The sequence below is a fragment of the Schistocerca nitens genome, chromosome 7 (genome assembly GCF_023898315.1).
Source record: "Schistocerca nitens isolate TAMUIC-IGC-003100 chromosome 7, iqSchNite1.1, whole genome shotgun sequence".
Lineage (NCBI taxonomy): Eukaryota > Metazoa > Arthropoda > Insecta > Orthoptera > Acrididae > Schistocerca > Schistocerca nitens.
Window position 1 is genome coordinate 297,887,549 of NC_064620.1, and position 22,111 is coordinate 297,909,659.

General features: G+C 43.2%; 1 protein-coding gene across 1 annotated transcript in view; it reads left to right on the forward strand.

Annotated features, from left to right (window-relative positions):
• The window catches only part of LOC126195583 (phospholipase A1-like), a 94,759-nt gene extending 73,655 nt beyond the window's left edge, over window positions 1-21,104 (forward strand). The window contains exon 6 of the mRNA XM_049934209.1: window positions 20,143-21,104. Within this exon, the coding sequence (XP_049790166.1) occupies window positions 20,143-20,200 (58 nt within the window). The 3' untranslated portion in view covers window positions 20,201-21,104. The remainder of the gene's footprint in view (window positions 1-20,142) is intronic.
• The last annotated feature ends 1,007 nt before the right edge of the window (window positions 21,105-22,111 follow it).

The following is a 22,111-nucleotide window of genomic DNA, read 5'->3' on the forward strand; positions in this document are numbered from 1 at the left end:
CGCCAAGTTATTTATATTCTGAAAGATTTAATTATCTCACATCATCCTCGACGAGTTACATGACTTTTTCCGTTACCCAGTTATGCCTACGGTCATCCTTACTCTATTTAAATTCCTATGAGGCATGAACGGCTGCCAATAGTGTATTACTTCACGATCATATTTTAATGCTTATAACTTTCGATGCTTCACTTATAAATTCACAAAAATACGCATATCCTCTATCCTCGTAATTTCAAGTGAACTAATATTTCCTCAAAGATATTACTTCTTTCCACGTCTAGAGCGCATCCTGACCGTCACCTTCGGCCACTCCCAACCCACTGAACTGCATATCTATGCTCTGTTCATCATGAGAATAAACCTGATGTAAACATTACGACAGGTATTCTTCTGCGTTTGCTTGAATCTCATTGGATTTCGTTTCACGTGGGGAGGAAGCCAAATTGTGACCAGTACACTCAAGTAGGATCACCAGGATACGTTTTATACTGTGTTACACGCACCATAGAGTGAACGATAATGTGCGGGACAACAGCTTTACCGACGCATTAAACTTGGACAGCACTGGCCTACCAGCGATACAACTAGCCTGCAATAATGTGCGCAGTTGCAGCTCAGATGTAAAAACAGACAAGCAAAGAAACAATATAGCTGCACATGAGAGGTGATGGCTTGTGGAGACGTATTGGCCGAAAGCAAGAGCGCTGCGTCAGGAGGAAGATCGTCGTTGAGGAACCACGCCGGTTTAAGTCTATTAACTGAGACTGTCTGTGGCCGTCGGTGGAGGTGGATGACGAATCTGTTGGTACCGCAATGGGCCCGAATAGGGCGGCTGAAGGGCTGCCCGCACAGCATCGTCCCGCAGCATAACAAAGTCGGACATAGGTAGGTCCTTGTGGACGAACATGGGGGCGGGGGGGCAGGGTGGCGGGGGGGCAGGGGGGCGGGGCGGAGGTGTGCGACATGTCTGAGGACACACTCGATCAAGGTGGTGAGATCGTCGGATGCGGCGGAAGGTGAATCCTCGACGAACTCGGCAGGGAGAAGGAGTGGCCTGCCGTACCGAACCTCGTCGAGCGAGGCATTAAGATCTTCTTTACGAGCTGCAGGACCCACAGGAGGGCTTCTGACCATAGGCCTTCGTGGCACATTAGGGCTGCCTTGAGTCTGTGGTGTCACCAGTCGACGAGGCCATTTGTCTGTGGGTGGTAAGCTGTGGGTATGAAACTTGGCGACGCTGCAGAGTTCGCAGAGTTGTGCGAACAGGGCAGATTCAAATTGGCGTCCCTGGTTGGTGGTGAGAGATAGGGGACAGCCGAAGTGAACAGTCCACGCCGAGACAAAGGAACAGACGATGGTCTTGGCCATGATGTCAGTAAGGGGGACCGCCTCAACCCTGCAGGCCACACAGTCAATGACCGATAAGATATATCTGTAGCCCTTGGGTGGAGGAAGGGGACTAACAACATCGATGTGGACGTGCTGGAAACGCCCCTTTGGGATGTCAAACTTGCCCAGAGGAAGTTGAGCGTGTCTGCCGACATTGCTGTGCTGGCACAGAACACATGCACAGCTCTAAGTGTGACAGTCATGCTTCACACTAGGCCAGGCAAAGTGCTTTGTAGCCAGCCACGTTGTGGCCCATGTCCCAGGGTGAGCTAAGCCATGCAAGACGGTTAAGACCCTATGACAAAGGGCGATGGGGACTAGGGGGTGAAGTGTGCCCATAGAGGTGTCACAAATGACAGGGATTGCCAAACCAGGTAGTGTTTGGGACTGGACAGAGAGCGATGAACCATTGTCTGATCTGCTGTATATCATCATCATCGGCTTGTAGTTGGGCAAACTCCTCCAGATCCAGTGGTGTGGTTAGCACAAAGATGTGGGAAAGGCAGTCTGCCACAACGTTCTCCACGCTGCGGATATGGCATGCATTGGAAGAATGCTGACAGATGTAGTCCACATGGAGGAAACGCCTGGGCAGAAGGTCTTTAGCAGGCTTACGGATAGAATCCATGAGTGTCTTGTGATCATTATAGATCGTGAAGGTTCGCCCCTCAAGGTCACTACGAAAATGTTTAATCGCCTCATACAGTGCGAACAGCTCATGGTCAAATGCCGACCACTTGCACTGAGTCTTAGTCAGTTTCTTGGAAAAGAAGTGGAGGCGCTGGGTGGAGCTGGTGGTGTGCTGCTGTAAAACAGCGCCCACAGACAAGTCATTGACATCAGTCATGACCGAAACATAGACCTCAGGGTCAGGGTGGGCGAGTGTGACGGCTTTGACGGGCATTTTTAAGGTTACTAAGAGTGTCGGTAATAGGTTGGGTCCACTCCAACTTCTGTTTTCCAGTGGTGTCCTTGTCAGAGAGAGTGTCAGTGAGGGTCATTTGGACGGAGGCAGCTTAAGGAATATGGCGGCGGTAAAAGTTTGTCATGCGCAGAAAACGATGGAGCTGAGCATAATCCTCGGGGAGAGGAAGTTTAAGTATGATTTCGACACGAGAACTCGTCAGTCGGAGGCCGTCAGCAGAGACGGAATGGCTGAGGAAAGTAACGGATGTGGAACATAGTTGAGAGTTGATCACCACTCGGTTGGCAGTGAGGACCAAATGGACTGAAGTGAGATGAATATGATGCTCCTCAGTGGAGGAAGAAAAGATAAGGATATTGTCTAAGTAAGCAAAAGCAAAGCACAGAGGGAGCAAAATGGAATCAATGAACTGCTGCCATGTCTATGCAGCATTTTTCAATCCATAATGCATGTAACAGTATTTAAATAGGCCGAAGGGAGTGATGATGGTTGTCTTTGGAATATCTGGTGGATGCATAGGAATCTGGTGATACGCTTTGGAACAATCTAATAGGGAGAAAAAGAAACATGAAGCAACTGCATGAAATCTTGGATGTGGGGTATGGGGTAGTTATTGATAATAGTGCATGCATTAAGGTACTTATAGTCCCTGCACCTACAGAAGGAGCCATACGTTTTTGGGGACAAGGTGAATAATGTAAAACCAGTTGCTATCGGAGGGGCAGAGGATGCCTGAAGCCAACAGATCCTTAATACAAAAGTTTTGAAGTGTTAAGGTGCCTGGCCTTATAACGAACAGGTGGGCTGATGGTGGTGCGAATCTTATGGCAAGTGCCATTACTCATGGCCAATAATTGCTTAGGGAAATCAGCGTGAGGGGCCAAGAAGGTATCCACAAGCAACGTCGGTTCACTGACCTTGATGAACTCGGGCAATGTAGGCAGGCTGTCGGCTGCAGTCAACGACGGAAAGCGGTGGTGCAGGAGTGAAGTGGTGTGAAGAATCTGGAAAGGTGCACGCAGATGTGTCATGGAGATTCGACCGCAATGATGCGAAAAAACCAACAGGCAGTGGAATGCTCGACACTGGAGCAGTTTGGCATGAAGGCACTGTAGAGGCGTGTGTTGGGCCGCCTCACTGCGGAGCTGCAGATAGGTGATGTATAGCACACCATAGGCAATGTATGATACACCTTGCATATGACAATTCAGCAGAGGCAGAGACGATGCGGGCACTTAAGTCCTCATTCTGGGTGCAGAGTTCGTCGATCTGGGAGTGCATGTACGATGGACCAGAGGGCTGTGTGGTTGTGTGCTCGACCAGGGAAGCACACGTGGAAAGCGTAACCAAGGAGGTGAATATCAAAGTGGTGCTAAACTCGGGTGTGCATGCAAGTGCAGAGCCAGACACGTGGTGGAGTGCGGTGGCCTGCAGGTCTGGTGAAAGTTTGTAATGGTGTAGAACAGAGGTCTCCAAACTTTTTAGTCCACGGGCCACATTGACTCCTCCACAAAGTCATAAGGGCCAAGATCTACCTAGTGGGATTAAAGCACCCTAGCACTCCATGATCACCGTAATGTAAGGCTAAAGGAAAGATGAAATCGCAAAAATCTAAGGTTGTGGGAATAGCTAGCACTGAAACGAACTACGATTTTTATTTAATTACATAATTTTGATTGGTGGACGTACCTGACCGAAATTCTGGCGAATTTCACCGACAAAAAAGTATGTCACTTCACATTCTTCACGAAAGCTTCCTGCAAAGTTAACGAAATCTCAAAATCATTGTTAGCAACACTATTACTCCAAGACGTAACAGAGGTAGAGTATGTCAACGCCTTGTTATTTCAAGCAGCGCAACAATAAGTTTAGTTATGTAGTCTTGTAGCAAGTAGCAGAGCCAATGTCGCGGTGTATTAGTCGCGATAGGCCTCAAAACTCAATTGTTGGCAGTATAGGTGCCACCTCAAATAATTGGCGGGCCGGATACCGGGGACGTCCGGCCAGCTAACGCGGGCCGGTTTCCCGGCCCTCGCGGGCCGGTTTCGGCCCGCGGGCCGTAGTTTGGAGACCCCTGGTGTAGAAAATCCAACCCGATACTGGTTCATCCACATCGGCAGTCCAAGGGAAGGTGTGAATTGGTGAGAGGTGAAGCAGCATCTTGATGGAGCCATGGACCAAACTGGGAGAATGGTTAGCGGTGATAAAGGCTCTGAGCACTATGGCTCTGAGCACTATGGGACTCAACTGCTGAGGTCATTAGTCCCCTAGAACTTAGAACTAGTTAAACCTAACTAACCTAAGGACATCACAAACGTCCATGCCCGAGGCAGGATTCGAACCTGCGACCGTAGCGGTCTTGCGGTTCCAGACTGCAAATAAAGGCGAGGGTACAGGGGGATAGTGTGTCAACAGTGTGCTCGGCCAGGACGATGCTAATGTCACCCCAGTGTCAACTAGGAAGCGGATGCTGGTCGAGATATCTGTGGCATAGAGATGTCTCTTCACTGAAGCGAGTGGTGCAGCGTCAGAAGATGGGCGCCATGAAGGTACATGCTGGAATGTGGTGCCTAAACGTGCCCACCAGTCTCATTTGGGTAGGTGCAGGGAGTGCGGCGGTTGTGGACAGCATCCCATAAGTAGAGTGGAACCAGCACAGTGGGTAGGCCTGTTGGCAGCCTGGTGTGGTGCGGGTGGGGATTGCGGCTGACTGTGGCAGGGCTGGTAGCCAATTGGGCCACTGCTCGGGCGAAGTCGGCGGCTATCGTGATCCTGCTGGCAGTACATCTTGTAAGCAGCTAGATGGCAACTCCTGACAGGCAGCTGAGGCGCCGAGGTGAGTGTGCCAGCCTCTGCTGACAGGGAGCGGAACCAGAGGTGCAGGTGTGCCAACTGAGGATGGTGGAGATGTCGTTTGTGATAGGCGGTGTTGGTGACAAATGATGGTGTAAGCCTGATGCACCTTGTGTAACCAAACCTTAAGTGGGTCAGCAACATGAGGCAATAGATGAAGCTGCAGATCTTAAGGTATTTTGACCATCCACAATGTCCGAAGGGCGGCGTCAGGCAATGCTTGCTCGTCGATTAATGCACGTAGGTGCCGCCAAAGTTGCGAAGGGGTGTGTTCATCAAGATGCTCCTTGTGAATAGTGTGTTGGATAGCCTCCGCCGGAGGGCAGGAAAGGTGCTTGATAAGCAGTATTTGGCTGTCGAATATTTGTGCAAGGTGGGTGGTGAAAGAAGCAAGTTGCTGATAAGGTCTGTATGTGTGTGGAGATGGCTCACCAGACAGACAAAACGGGCATTGACGTCGGAAATGCCGTGGATATTAATGAGGTGGTCCACAAAGGTGAACCAAGTTTTTAGGTTATCTTTTTGCAATGCAGGCAACTTAGGGAACCTGCCTGGTAACACATGTTGAGGCAGCAGCGGCAGATGGAGATCGGTGTGGGCAAAGCACAATGCCTCCAACACCAGAAGTGCAGTAGTGGTGAATGGTGCATCGTCCAAGGTGTGGGCGGGGAGGGGGGGTGGCCACATGCAGCACACAATACGGATTGGGCAGGCGTTTAAGCCAGCAAGGTGTGTCCAATCGGCAAGTCTGGCAAAGAACTCAGCGTGGATGTAACGGCCAGTGCCGTTGCAACAGCGGGTGGGGGGGGGGGGGACAGTCATGGTGGATCCATGGGGCAGCAGACCGGGTAACCGGCACGGCAAGAACGGAAGCGAGTATAAGGTGGTCGTGGTGCAACCACAGTGCGACGTGGGGGGACCGGCGTGGTCGAGGCGACCAGCATCGCCGATACGGCGTCTGGCGCGGGGGGGATGCATAGAAATGTTCCATTGACAGTCATGAAACTTTGCTGGCCTTTCAAGCCATCCCGAAGGAGATGACGTACGGTACATAAAGGATAAACCACAATATCTTTAACTGGAAGGTCCTCTATGTTGTGGTTAGGTGATGTGCAATGTCCATGTTGCGGCTGTTGTTGTGCTGCCATGCTAGGCGGCGGCCATGTTGAACCAGGTAAGGTTAGGTGGCTGCTGGCGCGGCTGGACGTAAATAAATGTTCACTTTTAACCAAGTTCGAAGCAGGTACACTTGTCCTCTCATGGTCGCAAGCGGCAGAGTTGATGGGGCCCGTTACACTTGCACCGAAAGACGCTAGTAGATCCATTGTGGCGGAAACAATGCCATCTGGCATACAATGTGGGTGCATGCCGAAAACAAGCACAAATAATGCTGGATGAGGCGACGACAGTATGGGGACCATCACTGTGGTTATCACAGAAGATTAGTTAAGAGATAATATTGAATACACATTTATTGGTCGCTCGTACATATAACAAAGAATGGCTGTTACACATCTGCGCACCGAAAGTTCACACAAGAACAACTAGTCCAAAGAAGGAAGGTGCCAAAGATACGGCACTCTGTGCCAGAGACGTCACAACTTCATCACTACCGAATGTTTCTTAGGCGACCAGACGGGAAGCATAAAATGCTCTCGTTCCCACCTAACATAGCATTCTAATTACAAACAAGAATGATGAAAATTCCTAAATTAAACACAGGGCAATCTTTCTGTGTGAGTTATGTGTGATGCAAAAGCATACTGCACGAATTTCACCGTATTGTTGAATACTGAAGCCACTGAAGGTATTAATTACAGTCAATCATCTGGTAATCTCTTATTTCCTTCCTTATCCGAGTCCGAGAAATACATTTCAGATCTGGAACTTTCATCTGCTACATTGATAACGAGTCGATCAACAACAGAATCCACAAAGCCACCAAGGCGCCACATTTTCTCCTCTTGTTTTATGACGTGTCATTCTATATCCCGTCAACTTTCGGCAGTTACATGAAAAAGCTGCGTGCGTTAGATCCAGCTTAACAGTCTTGTTATTTCTCGGACCAAATCCCTTAACTTGGCTTCAGATCAGTTCTGTTGGGTTCTCATTGCAATGGTACAGTGAAAACTGTAAATATGCGGCATTTGTATGGTGTGCTCTATGCTGAGAAAATGATTGTTTTTCCACGTTTCTACGACACATCTGTGGTATAAAACAATGGACATAGCCCAAATGAAGAGTATTTAGTTTTCATTTTTGCCTTAAAAATTTAAATTGGTATGTTTTCTTAATTTAAGCAACCCTTGTTGACAGTCTTTTGAAAAATATCGATAATTCAGAATTTATAGTTGAAATGAAAACAGGAATTTCGTTTGCAATATGTAATTAAAAACAAGAAGCCGTACATTATTCATTAAAAAATGATAATGAATTTTATAATTACTAGATGTAGGTAATTCAAACTGAACGAGAAAAAAAAATGGATTGAGGCGATACTTGAACCAGCAAACCATGAGCTGCAGTGAGTCATCGAGCTATTACAGTACCAATTCCGCTACACTCTAACTTACAGGTTTGTTACAACTGTATCCAATATAGTCCCTCGGGAAACTTCGAAACTGATTATCTCTGTAAACGTATGAAAAACGTTAAGAACAACCTATTTCTCAGCACTTTGTAACCGTGTTCCACACGCATGTTCACTACGGAACAGGAAGCAGCCTAGCCATTTTCATACTGCGTATTAACAGCGCGACAATCAGAGCACAACAGTGCAGAGGCTGTCACTATACGCGATTTTTTTAAATAAAAACTACATAAACAAAGCGTGTTTAAGAAAAAGATTGATGGCTGTTAATACATTTGAATATCTTAAAGTTTCATTTAACGTGACTTAGTAATAATATATCTAACACCTAAATAGGACCTACGTCTGAGAGCGTAACAACACCAGCGTACATGTGTCACGGCTTCTGACCGATTATCGCGTTTGTGTTTGTTTGCATCAGGTTTATCCTTATGATGAACGGAGTGTAGCGTCTCCCAAGCGCCGACGGTTTGATAGGGGAAATCTCGAATTTTGGCGCGAAAGTGCTTTGTCTGGGACTTTCTAGGAAGCAACAATATAGCAGTCACAGGAGATAGGTGCATGTTATCAATCATTAGAAAGGACATTGATAATGGTACCCATACACTTGGTCTTGAGGAGTATAACTGGGCTTTCCCTTCGTGCCACACAAAGGCGAACATTGACCTCCTTTCAACAAGGACCAAATCAGTTCTCTTGTCATTTCCAGTATCTCCCCGTACTATGGACCAGGAGTTGGAAAAGACTCGATCTCGAGAAACGCTTTCAAGGGCCGCCGACGAAAGACAGCTGGTGAATCAGAAGAAGAGGCCAAACGGACTGTATTCCTGCCATACTGTGGAGCAACTAGCAGTAAGTTAGGACGTCTGCTGCAGAAACATGGGCTAAAACCAGTGTTCCGGCCCGTCCCCAGGATACGAGATATGTTGCGCCCTGTTAAGGACGACATTGCTCTCCGAGTGTCCGGTGTGTATGGTGTACCTTGTGAATGTGGCAGCATGTACATTGGACAGACAATTCGCACGGTTGCGGAGCGTTGTACTGAGCACAAGCGCCATATAAAACAAAGGGAGCTTGACAAGTCGGCCATAGCGGAGCATTGTCTAGAAAACGGACATAAGATACAGTTCGAAAATACAAAACTGCTGGCTCGTGCTTCTACATATTGGGACTCCGTTATAAAGGAAGCGGCCGAGATTCGCTTAGACAGAAACAATTTCAACAGAGACCAGGGATACACACTCAGCAGGGCATGGGGACGGGCGTTGGACATCGAAAGAAAGCAGAGACAGATGCGCGACGCGGGAGCGGCGGTTTCTAACGTGGCGCCTCCCTCTGGCGCCACCTGACGTCACCGGTGCTACCGCGCACGCCACATTGGCTGCTGATGATGTCATCATGCCTATATAAGCGAGAGACCGTAACAGCCCCGGCAGTTAGTGAACTCCTGACGACGATGGCGGAGATGGCCGTCGAAAGCTCGAGCATTTTATTTGAATTGACGCGGCTGGAAAACCGAGAACGTTTTATTCATGTATGCCGTCGCGAAAGACTCCGAGGACACCTGCTTCCTGTGATGTCTCTCCATTTCTTCTACGGACGCTTTGGCGTCAATCTGACCACCACAAACAGAAGCGAGACTTAACTGCACAGAGTGCCACTGACTTTGACTACAGAATGCATGCCTCTGTTCTCTGCTGTGTGGTGTAGCAGTAAACGACGCGTGGCAACTCGAGATGACAATGCAGCTTGCAGTGATCTGTTCCTGAGGGTCTGTAGTGACACTCTGTCTATAACCTCTGTCCGGATTTCAGCTGTTGTCATCCGTCTATTTGTCAAAGCCAGTGTGAGGCACTAACATACTCCTTGGACGTCCGAAAGAGTTGTACCAGGTATCTTACCGATAATCAACTCGCTCTCCATAGAATCTCGTGAATTTAACTACAGCTGTAGCGCAATGGAGAACTTAATGAATTTACTTTGTTAAACAGGGCAGGCCCAAATATAAGTCGAACATGGGTCTGTAACTCACTAGATGATAATATTGGCATTTCATCAAACTACTGAATGGAACAATGTTCACTATAAAACCCTGTTTATTACTATTTGCTGTGGACTTCAAGTTAACCACGAGTACATAAGGACATGATATCACTATATTCCCTGAGCATGAATACAAGTTATAACGGAATTAAAATAATACCGTCTCGTCAGAGGCTGGGTAATGAGATTGAGGTGAGTGTGTTAAAAGTCACAAAACATCTGGGAGACCGATTAATTTCGAGGAAATCGCACAGTAATTGCTAAACGTTAATCAGAGCTGGACAGAAAGAGCTGCAGAGAGAATTGCACATGCATATATTGAGTTCGATATTTTTAATAAATGTACTTGATTTAGAAATGTAAAAACCCTAACATCAGTGTGAGAGCTCTGCGTACATCCAGCCCATGGTTTGTGAACGCTATAGAGGCGCAACATGCTTAGCAGTACCGTTGCCTGCAAGTGGCAGTTGTGGTGTCCGAATATTCCACGTCATATGGCTTGTGCCAAATGCTTCACTTCAGAATCGAAGTCTCTCTCTCTCAGCTGAAGCATCTCCTGGCGATTCTTGGGTGGAAGAAGGTCCAGTGAGCGCTCCCAGTCAGAAAACAGTGTTTACTTGTGCATGGTTTTGCGCACCAATGACAGTGATTCTTTCCAAGTGTCGACTGATCAGGTCCGTTGTAATAATGCAACAGCGGCCCTTCCATACTACAGTTAAACATGATTAACCTGTCATAAGAGTTTTTAGTGCTAAACTTAAGGAACAAGTAGCTCCTGACTCGCACTAGCTGTCCTATTCTGTGTTTTAGTCAAGCAGGCCTTCTCCACGTAGGTACAGCGAGCGCAAAATGCTGTGACCGCTAGATGCGCAGTCGTCTGGGGAAGCGTGGGGGAGCAGCAGTGGTGGGGAGTTGGGCAGAGCGCTGTAGGCGAAATGCCAAACGCTGGATGGGAAATGCTGTTCTAAACTGAAGCTAACATTCACATTTTTGGTAAATATTAAGCAGGGCCCCTCCACAGCTGCACTTGCATGGTGCCCATTCAAAAATATCTGTCACCTCTTCTTTGGTTAGTATCTAAATAGAGTTACGCCGTGAATGCAGCGATTTATTACCGCCTGTTCTTCTTCTTCTTCTTCTTCTTTTTTTTTTTTTTTTTTGTAAGTTTCAGAGAAGAGTCACGAGTGGGGAATTTTGAATAAACCCTACATATTTCTCTTGTTGCCATGGTGAAATTTGCTTCTCTTGCCATAACCCAACAGAGTTTACACAGTCTCACCTCACTAACATGCTGTGCAGACTCAATTGCGAGAGAATTTTGCATCAGTGGTTTATTAAGTTTATTAAGTGAGGAACGGACGAAATGTAAGGTCAGCATCTTATGAAGAAGCACATCCTCGGTACGGAATAAACGTGTAATGACTACACTTATAGTGTTCCAAAACCCACAGCATTTCTCTTTTCGCTGGCTATCAATGACCCTCAAAAATTATATTCTTCCATTGGAAAAGTCTGCAGTTAGTGGAATAACACAGAAGATAATGATGTTTTGCATAATAACCATACGGCAAAATACTCTCCTCTTTGTGGGCTATCATTTTTCCAAAATCTCATTTCGATATCTCAAACCGTTTACGAAATATGAGGAATGTTGTGGATGTTTCACTCTGGCTCTGTCGCTTGCGCAGTGCGATCGCAAATGAGCGCGCTACGTCAGATCAATTTTCTCGAGGTTAGTGACAGGTAGAGACGTCCAACCAAGTATAAAGAAAAATTCAGTATGTTAGCTAAATTAATATTATGTAATATGCATCAAACGCAAAATCATAGCGACCGCTATTTTTCATTGCAAACTTTTTTCAATTCCGCTCAGTGTCTAACTTCCACGTAAATACCACAATAACTAAAACCATTAAGGAAATGATGGGTACATCATAATGAACCTTACAAAGCTACAAGTAAAGCAAAAATGAAATTTCTTACCGAATAGTTCTTGTAAAATCGTTTGAGAAAGATTGTAAGGCTTGCGCATCGATTCTGTGATCGCCGACCGGCCGAAAGGTGGCAAACGCTTGTCACCCTGCCCTTCTGAACAAACGAATGAATTCGCCCGACCATAGGACGAGAACTGGTCACTGTGCATCAGCCACCGTACCCTGCGCGACCTACACAGCGAACTCTCTTCTCCCACTCAAGGTTGTATTGGTATTGTCTAACTGCAGCCATTCTTACTATTTCTTAACAGAATCAACAACAACGCAATGAGGCCCCGGATGGCCTACTGTCTCACATTACTTCAGAGATTTTCATATTCTTATTGCTTTGGGTCTAGAGTTTCCCAGAATACTAGTTTCGTGCAAAGGACAGAGCCCCGCAATGCTGCAATCCCTTAATGTCTTTTCGCGGCGCATCTCTTTGGCGCCATCGGACTACCCACGCTAAAGCACAATACAATGGACTTCCGTCGTTTAGGACACAACAAAGATGGTGCATCTTTGCTTGCTCTGAATTTTCTTCCTGCGCCCCTCATTCCCTTGTCGCCATTCCTGCTTTGGAAAAGACTCTTTAAAGACTGGACGCCGGATGTCTCCCCTGCTCGGCCGGCTTCTGCTCAACCTGTACTCAGTAAGATTCCCTATTATATTTAGACAGATCTGCAGAAGAATTTAATATGGAATTATAGCAACTGGATGTGGCAATCACTGACATTAACTTTAATCATATAGTATTTTCCATTCTAACTTGGGTTTAATCCATACCGGATGGGCTTACTAATTTATTGGAATCTAATTATGGCACGTGACAGTTTCGACAGAAACGGTCGCATAACACCAGTCGAACAGTCCTTCGGTCTTCACATGACGTAGTCCTGTTGAAAAGTCCCGTGCCTAGCGCTCGTGCCACACTGTTGTGCTTAGTCCACCTGTCACCACTTGTTCTGTTGTCTTTGCAATACATAAGAAAAATGTGCGATCTGTCGTTATGATGCTCCCATGACACTCACGCCAATTATTCGACCTCTCTCAAAGGCCGAAAGATGGCCATGAACATGGAAACATTAGACAGACCAATCAGCAATCATGTACTCACATCATTCTTCTGCTGTAGGAATATCTCCAATAAGGATGAAATTTTAATCAACGTACCTTACTGATAACGAAATACTAGAGTATTAATTTGGTAGCAATTAGTGTGTTCACGCCGCAACACTTTCAGTTTCCATCAGTGTATTATTACCTTATCTTATATTGTAATTGCTTACAGTGCAAAACCACATCACCTCATGTCAGCATAGAGTACGAATATCTTTGACGTGATCAGTCATATGCACAAAACAAAATTTTTGTTGGCTATGTTCATTGGTTCCATCGTCATATGACTGTGGTTACGGCGTAAGGTTTGCCTGTAAGTGCACTGCAGAATATGAATGGTAGAGACAGATCCCACTCACAAGTTCAGTGGATTTTGTATTTGTATTTGATATATAGAATGAACTTGGCTTAAAACTATGAAGTGATAAATGCAACGGCATTTCACGTGTTTGAGACATGTGTCACAGTTTACTTCTAGCTTATTAATTTGGTATAGGAAAAGAAGAGATAGTTACTGCTAGTTTTTTGGATTTGTACTCTAATTCACTGTATTGCAGAGTATCTGTTTTAAGAAATTACACGTTAAGAAATGGCTTACGAGTAAGCCAAAATGAAAGGGTCCCGTCATCAAAATTTGGAGCTACAACATGCAGAAAATTAGCGAGTGAGGACTCTATAGAAAATTTTCGGAAATTACTATGATTTTAATGCCTGTTGCACATGTATAATCTTCGAGCATCCTTAAGAAAACGAAAGTATTAATCACACATCAGTTCTCCACGTTACAGTTTTCGATTATTATGTCTTCAAAATAAGCCCAATGGTTTGGAGATCTGTCTCATCCGGAGGTAATGGCTCAGAATGCCATTTATAAATCTTGTCTGCAAATGTGAATTGCCCAAGATGTGTATACATTCGTCACATTGACTGGCAGCGTAGCCCCTCGCTACGAATTTATCTTGCACATGCCTCATTTTTATTGGTAATAAAGACGCATGAAATAGCCCTACTAACTCTATTTCACTTCATCTAAATATTTTTCAAAACATAAAGCACCTGTTACTAGAATGATAACTGTGGTTAGATCTTTGTGTTCAAATGTGTGTGAAATCTTACGGGACTTAACTGCTAAGGTCATCAGTCCCTAAGCTTACACACTACTTAACCTAAATTATCCTAAGGACAAACACACACACCCATGCCCGAGGGAGGACTCGAACCTCCGCCGGGACCAGCCGCTCAGTCCATGACTGCAGCGCCTCAGACCGCTCGGCTAATCCCGCGCGGCTAGATCTTTGTGGTACATACTTACCCATGAAACAATTTTTTCCTCCTTTGACGTAAATCGAGTAACATCCAGAGCAGCAACTATTATTCACTACTGCTATTGCTAATCATGAAATGTGCAAGGACAGATAAAAAAAGCGTAATATTAAAAGTTCTGGTCTTAGCTTAAAATTTAAACAAACAGCGTTTAAACAGGAGCCACGTGACAACTCCGGTTTGAGGGTGACGTGCACTTTACGGTACGTAGATATTTCTAAATTAAACCTCTTATACCGGGTGTCCTTCCTAAGAGTCGTCAAGCGCATTTTCTCTTATCTTTTGGCAGGTGTTTGCAATTTCATTTTTGAAATGTGTAGCTAGAGTTAGCCCAAACAAATACTGTTCATCACGTCATAGAAAGCATCGCCTTGTTTCACTAAAAAAAAAATAGTGTCCCTGTTAGTACATAACAGTAAAAAAAATATCGCTGGCCTAATTTGGGGCCACTATATCGAATAGCCACATAAAAAATTCCGCTTTAAAAGTCATTTTGTTTGTAATGGGAAACAAACGGATGCTTTCTGTCGGCACATGGCGGCACGTCGAAGACGTTATGAGGAGTATGTTTTTGGGCTGACTTCAGATACACTTTGCAAAAACGAAATTGTAAATATCTGCGGAAACACAGGAGAAAATGCGCCTGGCGACTCTTTGGAGAGACACTCTGTACTTGAAGTCTATATACGTATTTCATGCCTAAAGGGTGGTTTAATACTCATTAAAAATAACCAAAATTTTTACATGTATGTATGCATTAAAAAGTCTGGGAACATGGACAAATTCCGGAAATGAGCACTACAGTGTAGAAAATAGGTATTAGAAATAGGTCAGCCATGATCTTAAAAGGACTGAACCAGTACTAAAAAGATATTCCTTGTATTTACACCACTAACTATTAAAATTACAACACCAGAGAAGTATAGCAAATATCAAAACGTAAATTAATACAATCTATATAGTACAATAGGAAGAACGCACAATTAAATTTGTTGGTGAGATGGGGGTGTATAGGGAGCGATATTTAAAGCACAGAGCTGCCACATTTCGAAAAATTTATCTCTAACCTGAATGGAAATCGAATTGATCTGAGTTTGGTTGACAGATAAGGGAACATCATTCCATGCTATTTCAACTCTATTTCAGAGTTCATAAATCGAGATGTTTTGGAAGTAGTGGCCATCCAATGCCACAACAACCAATGAACAGAAGTTTTCGATGGGTGAAAGTTCTAAGGAAAGTGATGGTCAGGGCAACAGCTGAACACCCTCTGTATCGAAGTAGGTCAGCACAAAACGAATAGTGCACAGCTGCTAGCCTTAAACCCTATTCATATAATGCCTGCTGTTTATATTATCGGCTACACGAACCGGAGGCACTGTTGTGTACCCAGTGACGACTCCCCATACCATCACTCCATGTGCGGGACCCAATGACAATGATGAAAGTGCTCTGATAACGTTCATTCACAGCGGAGCCTTCTGTGAACACATCCATAGTGATGCTGTATGCAGATCTGGGACTTGTATGAAAATACGATGTGGTGGCACTCCTGTAAGCAGCATTGCCTTGGTCGCACCGCTGTCGGTTCGCCCTCTCTAATGCCGTCTCAAGAGAAGTGCAGCAAGTGACTGCCTGTAATGCTTCAGAGGCCATCATAGTTTTGGTGGGATACTTGTCTTGTTTGCAAACAAACCCATTTGCTCACACGAGATACGTGACATGGCTATAGAATCCCGCCCGGTTAAGTCAACAGTCTGTCTTAAAGGTACTAGTCGCTTGGGGACGTTGAGATCCAGCATGGCGTTGAATATGGCCTTCCTGAATTATTTATATTCACATGACAGTCGAGGGATCCCGACAAATGCAAGCAGCAATACTTTAGAGCAAGAAAACGCCATCTCGATAGGCTGTGATCCTGACCCTGCCCCTGTTCGTGGACATTGCTCCTTCTTACATCAAGTATAGCACGACCTTCTCACAAGCGGACAACATTCAAACACGATTTCTAAACGAGAAAACTGCTACGAAATCTTTCCTTGTGAAGGGTGTAGATGCGTTAGTTCTACTTCCTTTGTGCGGTTACAGTGAAATGCTAATCGTTTGTACGAGAGTTATTCGGAAAGTAGGGTCCAATTGGTCGCGAAATGGAAGCCACTGTGAAAATCAAAAATATTTTATTTGCAACAGTTAGCTACACCTTCCAGCTACTTCTTTACATAGTCGCCACTCCGACTTAGCAACTGGTCATAGCGTTGTACCAGCTTTCCAATCCCCTCGTCATAGAAGACAGCTGCCTGTGCTGTCCACCAATTCTCTACTCTGGTCTACAGCCAACTGTTGTCTTCATAGCCAGCGGTTCATGTGAGCACAGATGAAACTAAGGGCTACCCGATTATGGGCTGTATTGTGGGTGAAGAAACACTTCCCATTGAGAACACTCAGGAACATCTTCATTGCCTCTGTAGAGTCCAGCTGAGAGCTGTCATGAAGAGAGAAATGCATGACAGTTATGTTATGTAGGCTCCATGACATCAGGCGAAATTTCTCACCAGGCCCTCATATGTAGCAGAATACATTATTTTCTAGACATCTTTAACTGCTCTACTGTGCGCTCAGAAATGTAAAGAGCAATGTGCCGTGATCGATAGGCATACTAGAGACATTGTGCAACAGATATGTGAAAAGTTTCATCAGGTTCTCATTGTGGTTTCCATTTCACACTCGATTGGACCTCACTTTCCAAAAAGCCCTTGCATATCCAAGCATATACTGACATGGCCTTCATGCCAGTTTGACATTTGTTGCATGTCACTTATATACTGCTGAAAAAATGCAACACCCTCAAGGATGAGGTCATTTTATTGACAAATGAGGTGCAGGTTCTTCAATATAGTACTCTGCCCAAGCAGACCTCAGAATGTCCAAAGGTTCTGACCAATTCTGTGTCGTCCTCAGCCGATAGGTGTTACTGGATGTAGATATGAAAGGGCATGTGGCCAGCACATTGCTCTCATGACTTGTCACTTTTCATGGCGGAGCTGCTACTTCAAATACAAGCAGCTTCTCAATTGGCCTCAAAAGGGGTGAATGCAATCTGCTTTCCAACAGGGCTTGGCAGACCTAGATGGTTACCCATCCAAGTGCTAACAAAGCCCAATAACACTTAAACTTCGGTGGTCTGACAAGAACCAGTGTTAACACTGCAGCAAGGCCGTTGTCTACATCACAATTGAAAATTCAGACCAAATGAAACTAATATACCACAGTTAACGATGCCAAACCAGTCACATGAGTACACATTGTACCTCTCTCTGGCGACAACACAGGCTTGTACTCTCACATAAAAAAGATCATAAAGATGCGGAACTATATCCTGCGGTAGACTGTTCCAAGTGTCTTGCATCTTTTGTTGCAATTCGACAATGGTTCTTGTAGTCTCTGGACAACGAGTAAATTCCCACTTCACCTTGTCCCATACATATTCAATTGTTGGCAGATCTGGTGATCTTATAAGCCAGGTCATTTGCCATACGGCGCAAAGAGCATATTGCGTTGCAGCAGCCATATGTGGAGTGCGTTGTCGTCCTGAAAGAGCACATCACCACCCAGTCGAAGAAATGGCAGTAACATGAGGATAACAACCTGTGCAATGTAGCAGGCGCTGGTTATTGTACTCTGCTGAAACACCAAATGTGACCACGAGTTCTAAATGACTGCCCCCCACGCACCATGAAGCCTGGAGTGGGACTGTGCGTCGTCACTGTTGTGGGTGAATGTATTCTTGAAGATGCAGCTCACCTGGTCTACGCTATACACATGTGCATCCATCACTCACAGACAGACAGAAACTACTCTTATCACAGAAGACAACAGAGCGCCATTCCATTATTCAGTCAATTCTTTCACACAATAGGGTAGCCATGCTTAGCAGTACCATGCACATATGATCTTAATCTTGCTAACATTATAAACCATCAGTGTGCATATAATATACCATGGTGCCACTGAGCACAATCCTTTCAGGTGTTTCATTTTTTTCCGGCAATGTGTAACATTACAATTTTAATGGCTATCTGTCCATTACAATATGCAAGTAAATATTTTTCAAATTAACCGAAATAAAAGCCTCTCTTTTGTTTGCAATAGTATCTTTTTAACTTAAAATGTTCTCTCCATTTCACATGATACAACAGAGAAGAACTCCAATGCAGTAATGTCTTTCTGAGAATAGTACTTTAAACATAGCTCTGATTTCTCTGCTAACATTGAGCTGACATCACGAATATAATGTACCCCACATTTTGTTTTACTGCCTTAATTTGAGTTTCAAGGTACCATGTTGCTCCTCCTTGTTATTGCAATCGTATATTTCTGGAGCAGGCATCAGAGGAAATCCTGTTTGCTCCAGTCATTTAATTGCTGAAGTGTGAACTGTTATATACAAATTGGTTCTTAATTCTTGGTTCCTCAGAGTCTGTAATGGCAACCTGGGCACTGTACGATTCCTCTAGGTTCAAGGCAGGCTAAATCCTTGTGAAAATTATAACATTAGACATACAGATATTTATAGCTTCATTAGCAGAGCTCGCTTTCTGTGAGCTGCCTCTTTCCTTGTTAAGTTCAACAATATAGAAGAGTTGTTTCACAAAGTAAAATATAAATTGCAGAAAAATAGGCAGACTTTCCTCATTGTTTGGACCTTACATGTCACCAGGCTATAGTGTGCGTCTCATAGGAAGGTGTGTCTCTGCAGAGTCAGAAAGAGAGAGGGGGGAGGGGAGAGGAAAGGAGGGAGTGAGACAGAAACAGGGAGGGTATCAGTTGTTGTATACACTCTCAACAACATTTGGCTATTTTTTTTAAATTCACAAACATAAGAATTGAAATTTTACACTATATGAACTTTAAGTATTTATAAATAATATTTTCACATGAAAAGCTAATATGACATAGCTATACACACTTGCAAAAATTAGTTCTTTTCGCATTTCACATCATATAAAATACTGTACACTAAAACTTATGTTGGCTTAGCAACAAAAATTTCAGAAGTAGATCAGAGTTATTTGAAAAATGAAGAGATTTGGTACAAGGAAACCTTGGTCTCCACAGATCCATTACAGAGTTAATCTTTACATTACCAGAGTAACTGTATTCTTCTGAGAGTGGGAGCACAACCTTTCAAATTACTAGTATGGAATATAATACTATTACAACGTTTTGGCACTGACGTTTAACATTAGTTCTGTAATGCCAAATCAACCATGAAACTATTTAATTTGAGGCTCACCATTATGTTATTAAAGTAAGGAATAAATATAAATCTAAGTCAGTGTCTTTTTGACTGAAAATTAAGAACAGTACAGTGTTTCTACATTGCCATCCGGACAATATCTTAATGTAGGTGATTTGTGTTGGTCTGTCTTCAAACTTTATGTGCTGCAGTCACAGATGTAAATCTATGGATGACTGCAGAACCTACTTGACAAATTTAATGAAGTGTTTGTGTTGTGTGGGATGTTTATGGGGCGATGAGAATGAAGAAAGAGAAATCTTTTTCTTGGAATACATCCTCCTCCTCCAGGAAAGTGCCAACTTAGCTGCCAATGGACAGATTACATCAATGTCTCCCACCAAGTGATCCAAAACATGTTAGCAGACCAGGCAAAAATTGTTCACTAATTTGCAACTGACAAGAATGAGAGAACAGGAACAACCCATATCACATGTTCGTGTAATGTTATGTTACAAAATGGAGCCCTAAACTCATGAATGAAATGCATAGTAGTTAAACATGCAGAAAATTTACTTGTCTGTAACTCTTGTAAATCTGGGAATTAAAAATTCTAGTATATGTAAATTGATATATGGATGTTTCCAATATGTTTATAAAAACTACAGTTTCTCAATTCTCATTTCAGTGTGACGGGCACCTACTGTGTGAGTATCACACATGGAAGGGACTGCAAATTTGACTGAGTGTGATGCAGTCCTTAGCATTGTTTTACAATGAAATGTGAAGGCAGCAGCATCGACTGTTTGTTGGAGGAGACCACATCTGCTTATGCCAGATGCCCAGTAAATGGTTGTAGTTATTCAGTTTAGTCTGCTGACTCAGTAAAATGCGGATTTTCGATGTTGCTCATAACAGCTGTTCAGTGGTGGCAACATCTTGAAAATCTCTTTTGTCACCTAAGTACTGGACCAAGATCAAAAGAACTTTCCAGTTAACTATGTATTAAAATGTGCATAGAAACATTTTCTGGTTAACATTAGCAGTAATCATCAAAAATTGTAAAACAAGTTGTCACTGCTTACCAGAGTTCTAGCCCAGTTCAGTGGACACCCTCCATTGATGAAAATATCTTCAACCTTAATGAAGACGATATGGAATAGACAGTGTCTTTCATTCATATTTAAAATGTGTATGTTTAGCCAAGTTCTTCACTTGAGTCATCCTGTGAAAAGGATCACAGTATTACCTTGCCACTATATACCTTTTGTATCATAATATTTTCACCGCATATATTTAAATGGTAATGGAAGCCCTTTAAGTAACAACCAATTATATCTAATCAATCAAAATACAATTTTAACTTAACTAATTATTGTAAATTCACTCAGTGCCACATTTGGTTAAAAATAAAGTGTTTTCACTAAAGTCAGAATTAAAAGGTGTACACTCAAAATGTCAGTTAATTTTATTGTATTAATGAAAGTGAATTACTCAAACTTGCCTCTTGTCTAAGATCACAGATGTGTATTCCAACAAATAAAAATGAAACATTGTTGAAATTATAAAGTTTGATAAATTATGTTACATTAAAATTAAACAAACAAAAGAAATTAATTTAAAGTAGATTTATTTTCAACAAACAGATCTTATTTGTATACTTTTCATAGCTGTACAGTTTGGTAATTTTATAGAATCCATTACTGTAATTTGAGAAAGAAAAACTATAAAATAAGTAATTACGTATTCATCATGTTAAGGAAAAATAAGTATAGATATGACTAAGGAGAATTATTTGTTGAAGTGTCATGGATGACATTTTAGGTTCGATTCGGTTTATGTTCTTCACTACTTCCGACACATTTGCTGCTTTGAAAGATGCTAACTTGTTTGATGTGCAGGAACTCATCAACATATTGCACAACTTGGCTGGAGTGCTAACAAGAACTGGAGTTTGGTGTCTTAGGTGTGGTTGCTGTAGTGAAGTTCCTGTTTTTTCTACCTCTTAAGTTATATGCCTGAAGGTGTTTCATTACATGACAATTAAGGAATTGGCCTCATTGCCAAGAGAGTATATCGTAATTTACTGCATTCTCATTGTTTCCTGCACTGTGTGTATTGCAGTACTATTATAAAAAAGGAATGAGTTTTATAAATGAAGTATGAGATCTAGGTGAGCTCGGTGTGTATGAATATTAAATTATTCGTGTTGATATGCTGAAATAAAATGTACTCCATCAGATTAATGTCTTTCTAAATGTCCAAAGATACTTTAGTTTCAATGTTGTGATTCTGATCTTCTGTGAAGTGTAAGATTATGTATTCTACAAAAATGTTATGCTCTGTTGATGTTTTCTTATATCTAAATATTCTATATAAAAAATAATAGAAAGATACTAAAAGTAAATGTAATTAATCTAAATAAATGTAAGAAAACTTGAAAATTTTTCTCTCTTGTATATTTCTTATGCTATTCCGGCAAACCCTGCAATGCCTCTTATAGGGCATTATCTATGTAGTGGAGGAAAGAGTTTATAAACTTAAAAGATTATACCTTGGGAATGGAGCTAAACACATCTCCTTAAGATCTGATCACATCTATTCCTTTTATATTTCAGTGAGATACCATAGATTAACTGTCTATTGCTGATGACATA